This window comes from Haemaphysalis longicornis, unplaced genomic scaffold (assembly GCF_048455015.1).
Source record: "Haemaphysalis longicornis isolate Haplotype H1 unplaced genomic scaffold, Haemaphysalis longicornis Haplotype H1 scaffold_19, whole genome shotgun sequence".
Classification (NCBI taxonomy): Eukaryota; Metazoa; Arthropoda; class Arachnida; order Ixodida; family Ixodidae; genus Haemaphysalis; species Haemaphysalis longicornis.
Genome location: NW_027526288.1, coordinates 2,650,141 through 2,663,346, shown reverse-complemented (window position 1 = coordinate 2,663,346; position 13,206 = coordinate 2,650,141). Strand labels below are relative to the sequence as shown.

The 13,206-nt window shown below is 45.9% G+C and overlaps 2 protein-coding genes across 4 annotated transcripts in view; one reads left to right on the top strand and one right to left on the bottom strand.

Moving 5' to 3' along the window:
- Nucleotides 1–1,597, bottom strand: part of LOC144166772 (phosphoribosyl pyrophosphate synthase-associated protein 2) — a 31,386-nt gene extending 29,789 nt beyond the window's left edge. For all 3 annotated transcript variants that reach the window (XM_077696257.1, XM_077696258.1, XM_077696259.1), the window contains exon 1: nt 1,348–1,597. In XM_077696257.1, the coding sequence (XP_077552383.1) occupies nt 1,348–1,427 (80 nt within the window). In that variant the 5' untranslated portion in view covers nt 1,428–1,597. The remainder of the gene's footprint in view (nt 1–1,347) is intronic.
- Nucleotides 1,598–1,838: 241 nt separating this feature from the next.
- Ccz1 (vacuolar fusion protein CCZ1) overlaps nt 1,839–13,206 on the top strand; it is a 34,689-nt gene continuing 23,321 nt past the window's right edge. The window contains exons 1-6 of the mRNA XM_077696256.1: nt 1,839–2,047; nt 3,273–3,370; nt 3,452–3,545; nt 9,611–9,733; nt 11,643–11,711; nt 12,426–12,556. Of these exons, the coding sequence (XP_077552382.1) occupies nt 1,973–2,047; nt 3,273–3,370; nt 3,452–3,545; nt 9,611–9,733; nt 11,643–11,711; nt 12,426–12,556 (590 nt within the window). The 5' untranslated portion in view covers nt 1,839–1,972. The remainder of the gene's footprint in view (nt 2,048–3,272; nt 3,371–3,451; nt 3,546–9,610; nt 9,734–11,642; nt 11,712–12,425; nt 12,557–13,206) is intronic.

The window sequence follows — 13,206 nt, the reverse complement described above, 5'->3', positions numbered from 1 at the left end:
AAGAGAGCATGGTTGGTTTTTCCGCGTCTTTCACAGCGATTTGCGCGCTCACCAATTCACGTGCAATATTTGGCCCAGGTATTCCTGGCAGTGTAATCTAAACGACGCACCGGTTTATTTGCACTAAAGGGTGTTGCCGGGTCCCTTTAAGCAGCACCGACCGGCATGGAGCCACACAAGCTGCTTCTACGTTTACGAACTCATTTGCAACTTTCGCAACAAAACAAAAAGGCTTGGAGTTTGTTGGCATTGTGTCAAGCACTCCTGTTCTAGATTTCAACCCGGCCTACAAAACTTCGACAATGACTGTACATTCTTATTCTTCAATCTGTGCTAAGATTGTTCCCATACGAAGACATTACGAGCTGGTGTGAAGCTGAAGAAGCCATTACGATAGCACCACAACTGGTAATTAGCAATCTGCAACAAGCAAACATTGCTGTCAGTTGGATGCTTATTACCACTGCCTTCACGTCCGATGGTATTGCCTGATTTCAACTGGCCGCTGTAGGAGCATTTGCAATTAACTTTTACAATACAAGTCAATGTTCACGTGGCCTCACGATGTCTCTCATAAAATAAAAGAGAACTGTACCATATCCAACACCCGCAGAAAAAGAAAGGAATATGCTACAATGATGTGTAAGTTGAAGCACATTGCCCTGTGAGCTTTGCGGCGAAGTAATGAAATTGAAGCCCCTTACGGCATTCATCATGTAATTTCAAGTTTGGCGTTCAAGTTACTACGCGTGAAAGCGCACACCTTTGCGCCCCCCTCTTTTTCTCCTGTTTCAATTACGAAACACCGAAGTAAAAGATTGCCACTAGCCTCACTATTCTTACTGCGGATACGGAAAGGAATATACACACAACCCGCCTATCACTTTCATGACCAGCTACTCCATGGCTGTGAACTATAGACACTGATCTAGTTACTGTAAATTTTTTGTTTGCTTAGATGCGGTACCAACTGCAAGCGGCCGGTGTTGACACGACAACAGTAACTTCCGTACCAATAAGCGTGGATATCTCATGATTTCCGTTATTTTCAACCTACAACTGTTCGTCTGAGACTAGTTAAAGCCCGCAGATGCGCCAGAAGTTAAAAGTCTCGCGATAAACAGAGGGCAAGATCACTAGACGATCGGGGAGCGCTTATCAACGTCTCCAGACACTCGCGCGACATGCGTCGTTATCGCGCGGCGCTGACCTTCCCGGACGGTGAAAGACAACGCTGGGAAACGTCGGGACTCAAAATTACCGTTATAAGCGTGTATGTAGAGAAAAACAATGACTAAATTACGAACAAAATCTGGCACAGGGAAAAACAGGGGGTGGTCGACTTACTCGGCGATTTTCTGCGCCAAATCCACGTGCGAATTTCCGGCGAGGAGGACAATCTCCGAAGCACGCTCCATTTTAGCCATGTCTGCGGATTTAGACGACGGTCGGGGTAACCGCCGACGAGCTCGATGAGAATGCACCTTCTTCGAGTGGAAGAATCACACGACCAAAGCTGCGCAGCTGACCACTGGCAGGAGCTCAGATTAGGACGGACGAATGCGAAAGCACAGAAAAAAAAATTGTGGACGGAGACAGTGGATGTATGCGTAGTGCCGCCTCGATATGTTCGCACAATTCTTGAAGTAGTGCGCTCTTAGTTGCCCTCTTGTGTCGACACTTAGTACAAGAAAACATTTTTGTTCTAAAGTTTACTTTATTTTAGAAGTAAAATAAAATAATAAGCGCAATTACATATCAAAAGCGTAGTTTTTATTGTTCATTATTTTAGGACACTAAAGAAACAAAATTATGAATTTGTCCTGACTTGTCTTGGCTGCAATGCGACGCCAACATGGCAGCTTCCGTAATCGACGAGAATGGGTCGCTGCGCGCTAGGAGGGCTCGTAAACTCTGATTAAATGTCACAACTCGGAGGCCGTTATCGCTGCACCAGAGGCGCTCCCTCGGAATGTCAGGAAGAACGCAGGTCTACCTTCAAAATTTCTTTGTCTACAACCCAACCTACGGAAAACGGGAGGACGAGGTACGCTGACCTTCAACCGTCGTCGCGTCATTGCACCCACGCTAAACCACACGACCACAAACTGCCTTTCACCTCTTGTCTTTAGCCGCGACGAGTTCTGTATTCTTCCTGCATGAAGATCCGAATTCGTTGGCATTACTGGGACTCATCTTTGTATCATATCTTCAAACCCTTCGCAGTTGGGAACTTGTCGCCGTCTCTGGGTGCGCTCATATTTGTAGTAAAAGCTAGATCACCGCTGTTCAGAGTGATCTCGGACAAACACGTTAAAAAAAGTTGGAGCGGGCGCTAAAAAAAAATGTACAAGTGATTGGATCGTGTTAACAATCTGAACATTCAAGGGTGACTGACCACAGCTAGTCGCTACAAATGCTGCCGCCTGAGCAGCCTTCGCCCAGAAGAGGCTACAATGTTTTGTTTGGACTGTTGTACCAAGTGGGACTGACGCTACTCAGAGGAAAGCTCACTTTCCTCAAAGTTCTGTGCAGCACTCAAAATTAGATACACTGAAGCATTTGTGGCAAAAAGCTTCGTAATTCCAGTCGACCTTCCGCAGTCGTTAAATGCGTGAAATTAAAAAAAAAAAAAAAAAACGAGTCGCTTGACTAATGATAATAATCTTTATTTGACGTATGACTAAGTATGCAAACAAGGCGGCATTCGTAGTATGGGGCACACAGGTTTTTATTTGGCGAATCCCCCTACATGGTTATGTATCTTGCGTTACCTCAGTTACGCCCTGCGCAGTTTCGTTTTCTTTACAGCATGTGGACTTTAGGTCTGTCTGACAATTGACTCGCCTGTATGTTCTTAGCCAATCCCCTACCCGAATATGTGTTGTATGTAGGTACAGATCTGGGGAGTTTTTCTCGACCGCAGACGCCTTAAGAGTCGCGCCCTGAATTTCTGGCTCTCACCAAGCCAGTAACGAAGCTAACCGAAATCTTTGCTCTCTCCCTAATTCCCACATTGGTATGCAATTGTGGCGCCGATTGCCACTCTGGTATGCTCTTGTATGCCTGTGGAGGCCAGCCTTATAAATGCAACGTGTTTTTATTCCATTTCGATATAAATGTTTTGAGCGTAATCACTCATGCCAGTGCTACACAGCATTGCATTTGCAATATTTGGGAAAAGTTTGAGCTTGTACAAGCAAGCGGGGTCCAATACTCAAACTTTGTCTTTGACTGCGTATTTCTTACGCACAAACTTTCGTATCTTGCAGGAGCACAAGAAGGTAATCTACTACTACCCACAAGACGTCGAACAAGATGTCAAGTTGCGCAATGTTGGCTTCTGCGAGGCACTCGTCAACTTCACACAGTAAGTGGCTCAACTATCTTATTGCTTTTGGGGTGCAGCAAGTGTGTGTAGGTGAACTGAATGCCCATCTTTTGTTGCCAGGACATTTTCCCCGTCCAAGCCCTGCGAGGTGCTGCACACCCAGAAGACGAGGCAATTCTTTCTCCAACCCGAGGAAAACTTCTGGATGGTCATGGTGGGTTTGAGAGTTTCTCATCGAATGTTGCCTTGGTTTGGCGTCCCTGTGGTGTCAGTTATTGTCAGTTCCGGATTTCACTTTGTGGAGGCTTAAAGGGGCCATGCAGACAAAATGCCAGTTTGCTTTATTCAAAATATTTCGTGTTTTGTAGTGCCCCCAGCAGTTGTCTCGAAGCAAACAATTCACTGGAAAATTATTCAGTTTAAATTAAAATTTTGATTCTCCCGTCAAATCGGGTGTTTTCATGACGTCTGCAGTGACATCACAAGAACAGGTCTTCAAGCTGCTGTGGAGCCTTGTTTACCGATAGTGAACCTAGATGGCGCCACCATACCACAGTGGGCCGTCTTGTGCCTTTGTTTTGTTTTTGACCATATTTATACCTGGCTTGTTTTTGTAAAGAAATAATATTCGTTTCGTGAAACATGGTGTTCGCTCAACAAATAGGGTCCCGTAAGACACCGTCGCTTACGGCAATCGCCCAGTGTCGTCTGAGATAACCCCAAAGCAGCGGACTGCTGTGCAGCTAAAACAAGCATAGTGCACGCAGTACCAACAGCAGCGCGCATCGGTACTTCTATGCATACATGTATTTTCGTGACTTTCATTAATTACCCTACCATTCATACTGCTTTAAAAAGAATGTGCCCTAAATGTAAGCGCAAATAGGTTGTTGGGCAAGCTTATAAGCCGTGCCGAATTTTGCGTTAGCTTTTGCCGGCCTCAGTCAATCGCAGATCTGGGCATATGATAGAATAGGTTCTGTTGAGCTATTGGGTCACACGGCCATTCCCTTTTTTTTTTCTTAATTATGTAGCTTATTTGAGCGACATTTACTTTAAAAGTGGTGTCAGTATGACTCTAATGAGACGATCTTTCGAATGAACCATGCTCGTGTTTTGTCTGCATGGCCCTTTTAAGAGGCCATGAAGACAAAATACAAGTTTGGTTCATTAGGAAGGATGTTTCGTCCCGATAATAACGATGCAAATTTTATCACAAACTTTATAAACAAACAGTAAACATATTAAGAAAAAAAAAAAAGCAGTGGTAACTCCTTGGCAACTTTCCAGCAATTTTTCTATGATATCACGGAATCTTGTTAGCACGATTGGCAGCCACCGACCGGAGCCACCAGTTATCATTGATTGTAAAGTTCAACACACCGACGCAACGCAGGCGATGAGGCGCACCCGTAGTGGAGGGCTCCGGGTTAATTTTGACCACCTGGGGAGCTTTATCGTGCGCCGAAATCTTGTACACATGGGACTTTTCGCTCTTCGCCTCCATCAGAAAAGCGGCGGCAGCGGCAGGGAATCGAACCCGCATCCTCGCGCTCAGTAGCGCAACGCTTTAGCCACAAGGCCACTGCGACTTAGCCACTGAGCCACTAGGAATACCCCACTCCTAGCGTCGTGGGCTATTGTAGTGGGGCCTCCAGTTCCATTTGATTGCATCACTTTGATGGTAATGTGCAGTTATCAGACTGATGAAAATGTTATTAGCACTAGCCGGTAACACTGTACCTTTGCCCATATTACGTTACTGTGGTGCAGATTTTTCAAGTTGTGTAATATTTTTAGCATTATTTTTTTTTCTGAAAAAAGCATCTTTTGTGGCTGTAATGGGGCTGAGTGAGTTGCCACAGGCTAGGGCTTTCAAACTGAATGAACTTGTATTTTGTCTTCGTCGCCCTTTAAAGGAGTACTGACACCAAATTTTGATACCTAAAAAATGATATAATTGGCTTCAGTAGTTTGTACAGATGCCTCACAGAAATTTTTGCAGCGATCCGAGGCCGGAATCACATCTAAAATCGATTTTGATTGTCCAGGCCGCGAGCTTCCACAAATCGGCAGCACTAGCGCAATCGCTTTCGGCGTGACGAAACATTGGCCTACGTGTCTGGCCGGTTCAGGGTGACGTCATATAGTTGTTTTCAGAACCGGAAACGATATCCTGCGCTGCTGTTGTCGGTGGTATTCGTTTGGGCAGGAGACGTGGGCGTAGCTGTGTGAGCAATGCTTGTAAACGTTGCGTGTTCGACGTCTTTGCTCTTCAGTTCGTTGCCGGCGCATGGTGTTCGGCACTGGTGCCAAAAACGGCGTGGTGCGCGATGTCGACGGGCACCGCGGCGACGCGGCGGTGCGCGTCGCCGTGCTCGCCCAAGTTGTGCTATGGCAAGCTCGCGGTATGCGAAGTACTGCTCGTGGAAGCCTGCCCGAGCAAATCGACGACGATGCCAAGATGCATTATTTTCCGCGCGACGACATGCAGCGCTAAATGTGGACTTCGTGGAGTTCGTGCACGCCGGCGGCCGCAAGAACTGTCGCCCAAGCCAGAGGGCTCGGGGTTGCACGGGTCACCTTGGGTGTTGGGAACTTAGTATCGTGTAAGTAAGCGCAAAATGGACAAGGACGAACGAAGTGAACGGGACACGGCGCTACTATCAACTCATTTTATTTTCACTATGATGTCCGATTTTTATACCGGAAGATACACAGCTAAAGAAAGAAAGGAGGAAAGGGGGGGGAGCACAAGCAAGTACAAAAAACAAAAAAGTGAAGGATGACATTTCAAAGGTCGCGTTACAAATGCACTTTTGCACGGTAAAATCTAATGATTTGATAAGTATTGCAGTTCTTTCTTTGTCAATGCTAAAGAAGCTGTGCTAACGCAGTTGTCTTTTAAGGAAACTATCTGGTGGGCCTCGATGATCTCTCGTGTCAACTGATCCTCGTGACGAGCTACAACCCTAGTCTTATCAAAAAATGGCTTACACTCACAATTTCTGCAGTCTCTGCAATTTCTGCAGTTAGTATCGTGGCGACTATTTGATCGCTGGTATCTGTACAACTGCGAATGACCATCCCTTACGCAACTTTTCACCACACTATCATCCCCTTTTTCGCATATGAAGGTTTATTTTGGCAATAATTTTCGTTTCTGCGATCGGTGACCAAAACATCTGCCGCGGCCGGTTTTGATTCTAGCGCGCAGGTGGCGCCATCTTTCGGCCGCTCGCCGCACCGTGGTGCCGACAGTGCTGGGTCGGAGCGCCGAACCTCCGCTGCCGGTCAGCGTAGGCTTACCATCTGAACGCCACTTTTAAATTCAGCGCTGATAACAACTCCTAGCACAATTTTCAACACACTAACATCCAGTTTCTCGCATGTAGAGCTTCTTTTTCATGATCAGATTGATTAGAAGAGTGGCGACAAGTTGTTGCTATCACGGTCTGCGCCGGTTCGAGCCGCAGTGATATTAAAAAACGGACGACGGCGAAGACATCGCCGGCCTAATCGCCTGGCCAAATAAAGTTGTTCAGTCTGTCGGGTGGCAGTGACTCATCCGAGTCTGACGATTCAGACGACATGTCGACTGCGCGGGCGAGTCGCGGACCATGTGCAATCGTAGCAGACGATGCGGCGAACGCATGGAGGAAAGAAAAACGTCCCTGACGTCACGGGTGAGACCGTGACGTAAGGCTGGCCCGCTTGCAGGCTGGCCTTCGAACGGCCATTTTCCCGCGCGGCGACCAAATTTGAAATTGGTTGCAATAAACGTGCTATAATTAATTCTGTGTTGGCGGCTGACGGCTTTCGGTTCGATTTTCATAATTACTGGGCCGATAGGTATTCTTTGCAGCATAAAAACTGAAAGCGAGAAATTTCGTGTCAGTACTCCTTTAAGGGGGGACACTGCTCTTAAAACAGCTTCCTGTCATGTTTAAGTAAACTCCAGGAAACTTGTCAGTCTTGCTGCTTTTCCTCCAGTGATTTCAAATGTGGTGTTATTTTTTTTAGTCAGTCAGTTAGTTACCAGGATTATTAGAGGTAACTAGCCATTTTTGGAGGAACAGTAGTCAAAACAGTGTTTGTCATAAAACTGTAATCTTTATAGTTTCCAATGCCATGAACCCTGGTCATTGCAATAAGAGACTCGGTTTTTTGATGCACCTCTTGGAACTAATTTTACAGCTTATTAAACCTTGGTGGCACCAGTGGCAAGGAACCATTCCGAATGCCGTTTCAAATGCCAGAGTTTGGGAACTAATTGACTTACTCAAAAAATAACGGCATATTTCAAATCAGCGAAAAAAAAAGCAGCAAGGCTACCAAGTTTCAGAGAGTTTACTTAAAAATTACAGGAAGCTGTTTTAAGAGCAGTGTCCCCCCTTTAACATCAAAGCTACACTCGGGATATAATTCGCACTGTAGTGGAGGGTACGCTTTCCAGACGGGTGTTCTTGTTTTTCAGCTCCGTCGGAAAAACCAGCCATCGTGACTGCGAGCCCGTTAATTTTCTCTCTCTCTCTCTTGCTCTCATTTTAACTTCTGTCTTCAACCTGAAGGATGAAGGGGAGTGGCATTGATGCAGTGGTTTTCCTAGGTGCATGATTCTCTAAAAAAATTACGCCCACCTCCCCTCGCGGGAACCCTGGTGTGATGCGACGCTGAGGGAGGGTCAAGCGCAAGTGGAGAGCAACCGTCGACCGAAAGGCCGCCGGAGAGTGGCACACCGTTTATATGCGCAGCGCGCCCGAAGGAGAGGAGACCGCAGAGAGAGAGAGAGTGCCGCGGCTGTGACGCAACACAAATCCAACACAATCCACTTTAATCCAATCCAAATCTAATCCAAGCCAAGCCAATCGAATCCAATCCAATGCCCCTCATGAGAGAGTGTTCGCTATCGGAGAGGAGAGGGGGAGAGTGGCTGCGGACAACAACGGACGCACGCAGGAAGGACAGGGCTGCCGACAAGAGATGCTCTGAGCGTCGCATCTAAAATGTGGGAAATGGGAAGAAAGTAAAAAATAAGTCCGCGGTAGGTTATGCTCTGTCAGAGTGTCTTGCGTACTGCCGACAGCACTAAAAGAGCCTTGAGCGGACAGCTTGAAGAACCTCATTGTGTCAACAACAAACGTTGTCGTTGAGGTGCTTTGGGCTACGGAGAACTCTGATTGTGGGAGAGTTGTGGCGCGGAGTGTCGTCAGTCTGCCTGTCGGAGTGATTCATGGCAAAAGATGAAGAAACAAAAGCGAAGAAAGGGATGCAGCACAAACATGCTGTAGTGGTGAAGGCTTTGATGAGTGCCATCAAGGGAAGCCACACAGCTGTCGCCTTTAAAGCACATAAGCAGGCTTAGGTGACCTGCGGAAATTTTTCGTGAAATGCTGTCATCCCATGCGCTCCTGCCTCTTGAAGAAATTAGGTCAAGTTTTGTCACAGCAGGAAGTTTTATGGCCACAGTGCCACAAAACTTGCTGTTGTGCTCTGACGCGAAAAAACTCTGCTGTAATTTCCACAAAACTTTCCAGTACAATAGCTGTAAAGCAATGCTGAACAAACATGCTGAAAGTGCCCTCTTCAGCATAGGTAAGGAAGCACGAGTGCAAGAAGAAGAAAATAACTACCTCGGATACGTGGTCAGTGCTGACCCCAACCACGTGAGAGAAATCCAGCGCATAATAGGAGAATAGGTATGGGCTGGAGAGCACTCTGCAAGTACTCCCGAATAAAGAGAAGTCAGCTATCTACCTCTATCCTTGAAAAGAATAGTATACAGCCAATGCATCCTTTTGGTGATGACATATAAGCTGGAACTTGGCGCCTTACTAAACAACTTGAAAGCAAACTCAGTTCGGCTCAACAGGCTATTGAATGAATAATAATTGGAGTAACACTTGGGGACAGGAAACGAACGTCCTGAATCAGGAAGCAAACTCGAGTAGATGATATCGTATTAAAGTAAAAATAAAGATGGCCTTGGGCAGGACAACTTAATGAAAAGAAATGACAACCGGAGGACAGTGAATACTGAGAGATGGGTTTAGAGGAAGGGGGAGGCCATTAACTCGACGGAGAGGTGAAATAAGAAAATTCAAGGGCAAGGAATGGACTCGAGCGGCGCACGGCAGGAACGGTTGGAGGTCGATGGGAGACGTCTTTGTCCTGCAGTGGACCCTAGTAGACTGTTGATGATGATGATGATGAGTGCCACTGCAGAATGCAACCTGTCTTCAAGTGCTTCAATCACATTTTCCCTTTGAAACTGTGCAGACCATCGGCCTTCCGACGCAGCAGAAGACCCGCAACAGCCAGCTCTATGTGGAGCACCTGTCGGACGACATCCAGGACAATGTCTACCAAGCTCTGATGGAGGGCCTCTACAGGACCTTCCAGGTGGGGAGCTCGGAACCTCGTAGTCCTGTCTATCTTAAAGGGCTCCTGTCTATCTTAAAGGGGCACACTGGTCTTGAACCAAGAAAGTTTATTTTTGCAGTTATGACGAGAAAAATTGGGTGGCATATGTATTTTTTCATTCTGATTGAAGGTATAACATTTGTTTTTGTGCAAAATGACTATGTTAAAATGATTCAGATTTTTATATTTCATTTTCTGACAGCCTTTGCAAAAGAACGGCTGGGAGGATGCAGCTCAACAAGGTGCCAGTAAACTGTGCACAACTCAAGGAGTGCAATAAGCATAACATTATCATTCCATCTCGTCTGTAGCAGAAGTTACGACAGTTTGAAGTTTGGGCTTGGAATTTGGGAACCAAAAAACAGGTCTTGCCTTTCAGGCCCAAACTTAAAACAGTCGTAACTTCTGCTACAGACGAGGTGGAATGATAATGTTATGCTTATTGCATTCCTTGAGTTGTGCACAGTTCTCTGGTACTTTGTTCAGCTGCATCCTTCCAGCAGTTTTTTTTGCAAAGGCTGTCAGAAAATCAAATATAAAAATCGAAGTAAATTTGAATATAGTTGCTTTAGTCAAAAACAAATTTTATAGTATCTGCAATCAGAATGAAAAACTACATATGCCACCCAATTTTTTAGGGATGGGCGAATATTCGGTATTGTCGAATATTCGATCGAATAGCTCTCTATTCGTTATTCGCTTCGATCCGAATGCAGGTATTCGATATTTTCGAATTATTCGATGCTCCCGAATAGGCAGCTAAAAGCCAAGCTTTTCGGTCAAGCTTTCCGAGAGTTACCCCAAGGCTTGGCTCAAGACCCACCGACGCGGACATTTCTATTATCAGTGCCGGCACTGCCGAGTTGCTGCTTTGCCTAGAGGTTCGACGAAGCTCTCGGCCGCCAGCACACTTTAGGTTAAAAAAAAAGGCGGCACTGAAACGACACCGCTCCGAACATAGCGGCACCAAGCCAGCAGACTTGTACAGGCCGCCATTTTGAATAGGCATGCCGCCATTTTGAATAGGCTCGCACAGCGCGGCAGTACGCCGCACTAAGCGAGCCTATTCAAAATGGCGGCCAGCCACTTGCGCTTTGATTGGCTACGGCCGTATACTAGTGGCTACAATACTTCTTTTTTTAGCGGAGCTTCTAGTTTCTAGGCGGCGCTTAAACTTGTGAATGAGCAGCCGGCGGAAACTGCTGCACCTAGAGCATGTGGCGCAACAGGCATTTCTTCATGAAAACTTGTGAATACAGCAAAGGAAAGCTGTGTGCAAGATTTTGCAATAAATGTTCAACTGGTAATAGTTTTATACAATGCTGTGCCTACGTGAGTTCTAATTATTAGAAAAAAATGTGTACATTAGTCAGGTCACAAGTTGCTCATTTGTCTTTGTGATTTGCAATGTGTACTATTCGAACTATTCGATTCGAAATTATTCGACTAAATCACTATTCGCTTCGAATTCTCTTCGAACCTCAAAATCTATATTCGCCCATCCCTACAATTTTTGTTATCATAGCTGTAAAAATAAGGGGGGCTCACTTTTTTTTCCCTTTTTAGGGGGACTCACCTGTTAACAAACTCACGACCTATGTACTTACAAACCGTCGGGCACCAATGCAAAAAGCTTTACAAAGACACACCAACATTCAGTACGGCCTAGTTTGTTTATTTTGGAGATATGTCACTTCTTTACTCAAAACAAATCTTTTGCTTGCTACACTGCTAGCACCATCAAGGGAAAAGTAGATAAACCAAAATGCATTTCTTGTTCATTTTTTATCTCACTAAAGAAGTCATGTATTTCTAAAGGAAGCAAACTATGCCGTTACAAACATTTCTATGAATTTGTAGAACCTTTTTCAATTTCTATTTCTTCCAGATGTTCTGTGGTTCGCTGTCCGAGGTCCTCGCTTCCAACAAGGCCGTGCTCAAGGACTTTCTCGACTGGGTGAGACGGCTGTCTTTTTGCATTCGCTTTACTTGTGAGCTTAATTAACTAAAATGTCACATAATTTGACTCAGTTGGTTCCGTGCTCCTTGCGTGAAATGCAGAATGCAGTAACTTTCTGCTGAATGTAAAGAAGTGCTGATAAGTCCGAACTGTCAGAAGGCAAGCTGAAACCATGTAAAGACTGTCAGTGAAGCTAAAACGGGGGCTAGTTGGTCATACATGTTCTGGAACCGCGCTGTAATAAAACTTAGACGAGGTAAGAGCACACAAAGACGGAACGATCGTGCATCGTTCCATCTTTGTGTGCTCCTCCCTTGTCTAAATTAATATACAGTGCGGTTCAAGAACGTGTAAAGACTGTATTTTGGGGTATGCAAGGGAGAAAGGGGACCAGCAATTGGAATATACTTGATGTGTTGCTTGTGCAAATCAGGCAACTGTGGTTATCCCCTAATGTAAATAACAATAAGCAGGTACTAGCAGGGTTTCAATTTGTGCCAGATTCCAGCACGTATGATATTTTCAAACCCAATTTTCTAGGAGAAGGAACGTGTGTTTTGGAATCGGCAGATTACGGCCTCATTAATGCATTGTTTCAACTGGTATTGCTGTCAGTGAATGTGACTGCATTCACTGGTACTACGTGATCATTGATTGGCGTCCTGTCAGGAATGCGTTTCCTCACCCCTCCCTTCCCCTTTGTGTGTGCAGCAAATCCCCCACTTGAGGATCCAGCATGCCGACCTTCTGGACGTGTTCCAAGGGGTGCAGTTTCTTCCCTTAGACAAGCATGCCTTTCTGCGGGTCCAGTGTTTCGTCAACCGCCTCGAGGGACGCTTCAGGTGCTCGCTCTAGCCCCGCTCCTGTTCTTCTCTCTAGGAGCTCGCTTTGTGCCACTTTCTCACGACTCTGGGTAGCTAAGGGAGATCGGGGTCAGTAGTAGGCCTAGCAGTGTGCCGCGCTGAAGCTGCTATTGATATGCTACTTGGTGTGCGTTTGTGCACTTGGCAGAGTTGAGTAGTTTGTGTAAGGCGTCAAGCATTGGATGCGATGCTTTTTTGTGGTTATGGGGTGTGTTTTTATAACAACTGTAGAAAGTGATGCCATCATTCAAACCCTTGCAAGGTGAGGAGCGGTCGGTTCACAAAATAGCACCCCTTTACTTCACTTGGAATAAAGAGCACCGGAGGTCTAAACGCTTTCACTCAGTTGGTGCCTGAAACATTTTATTCAGCTATCAAGGTGCCCATTCTCAGATAACGGTCAACTTGTTGTGTTCATCATTCCCTGACATTTGTGTTGTGTCCTGTGAGGCAGCACGCTTTTAAGTGCAGAGCACTTTAGGGGCCCGGCTTGCCGTCGTACCTTATTGGCTATCATGGTATCTAGCCACAGCAATCAGGCGGTGTCGCGAACCCAAACAGGGCCACATGGTGTTATGGAACCAAACCCGCTTGTCTCTCGATTCAGCCTTCTGGCCAAGACTTAATGG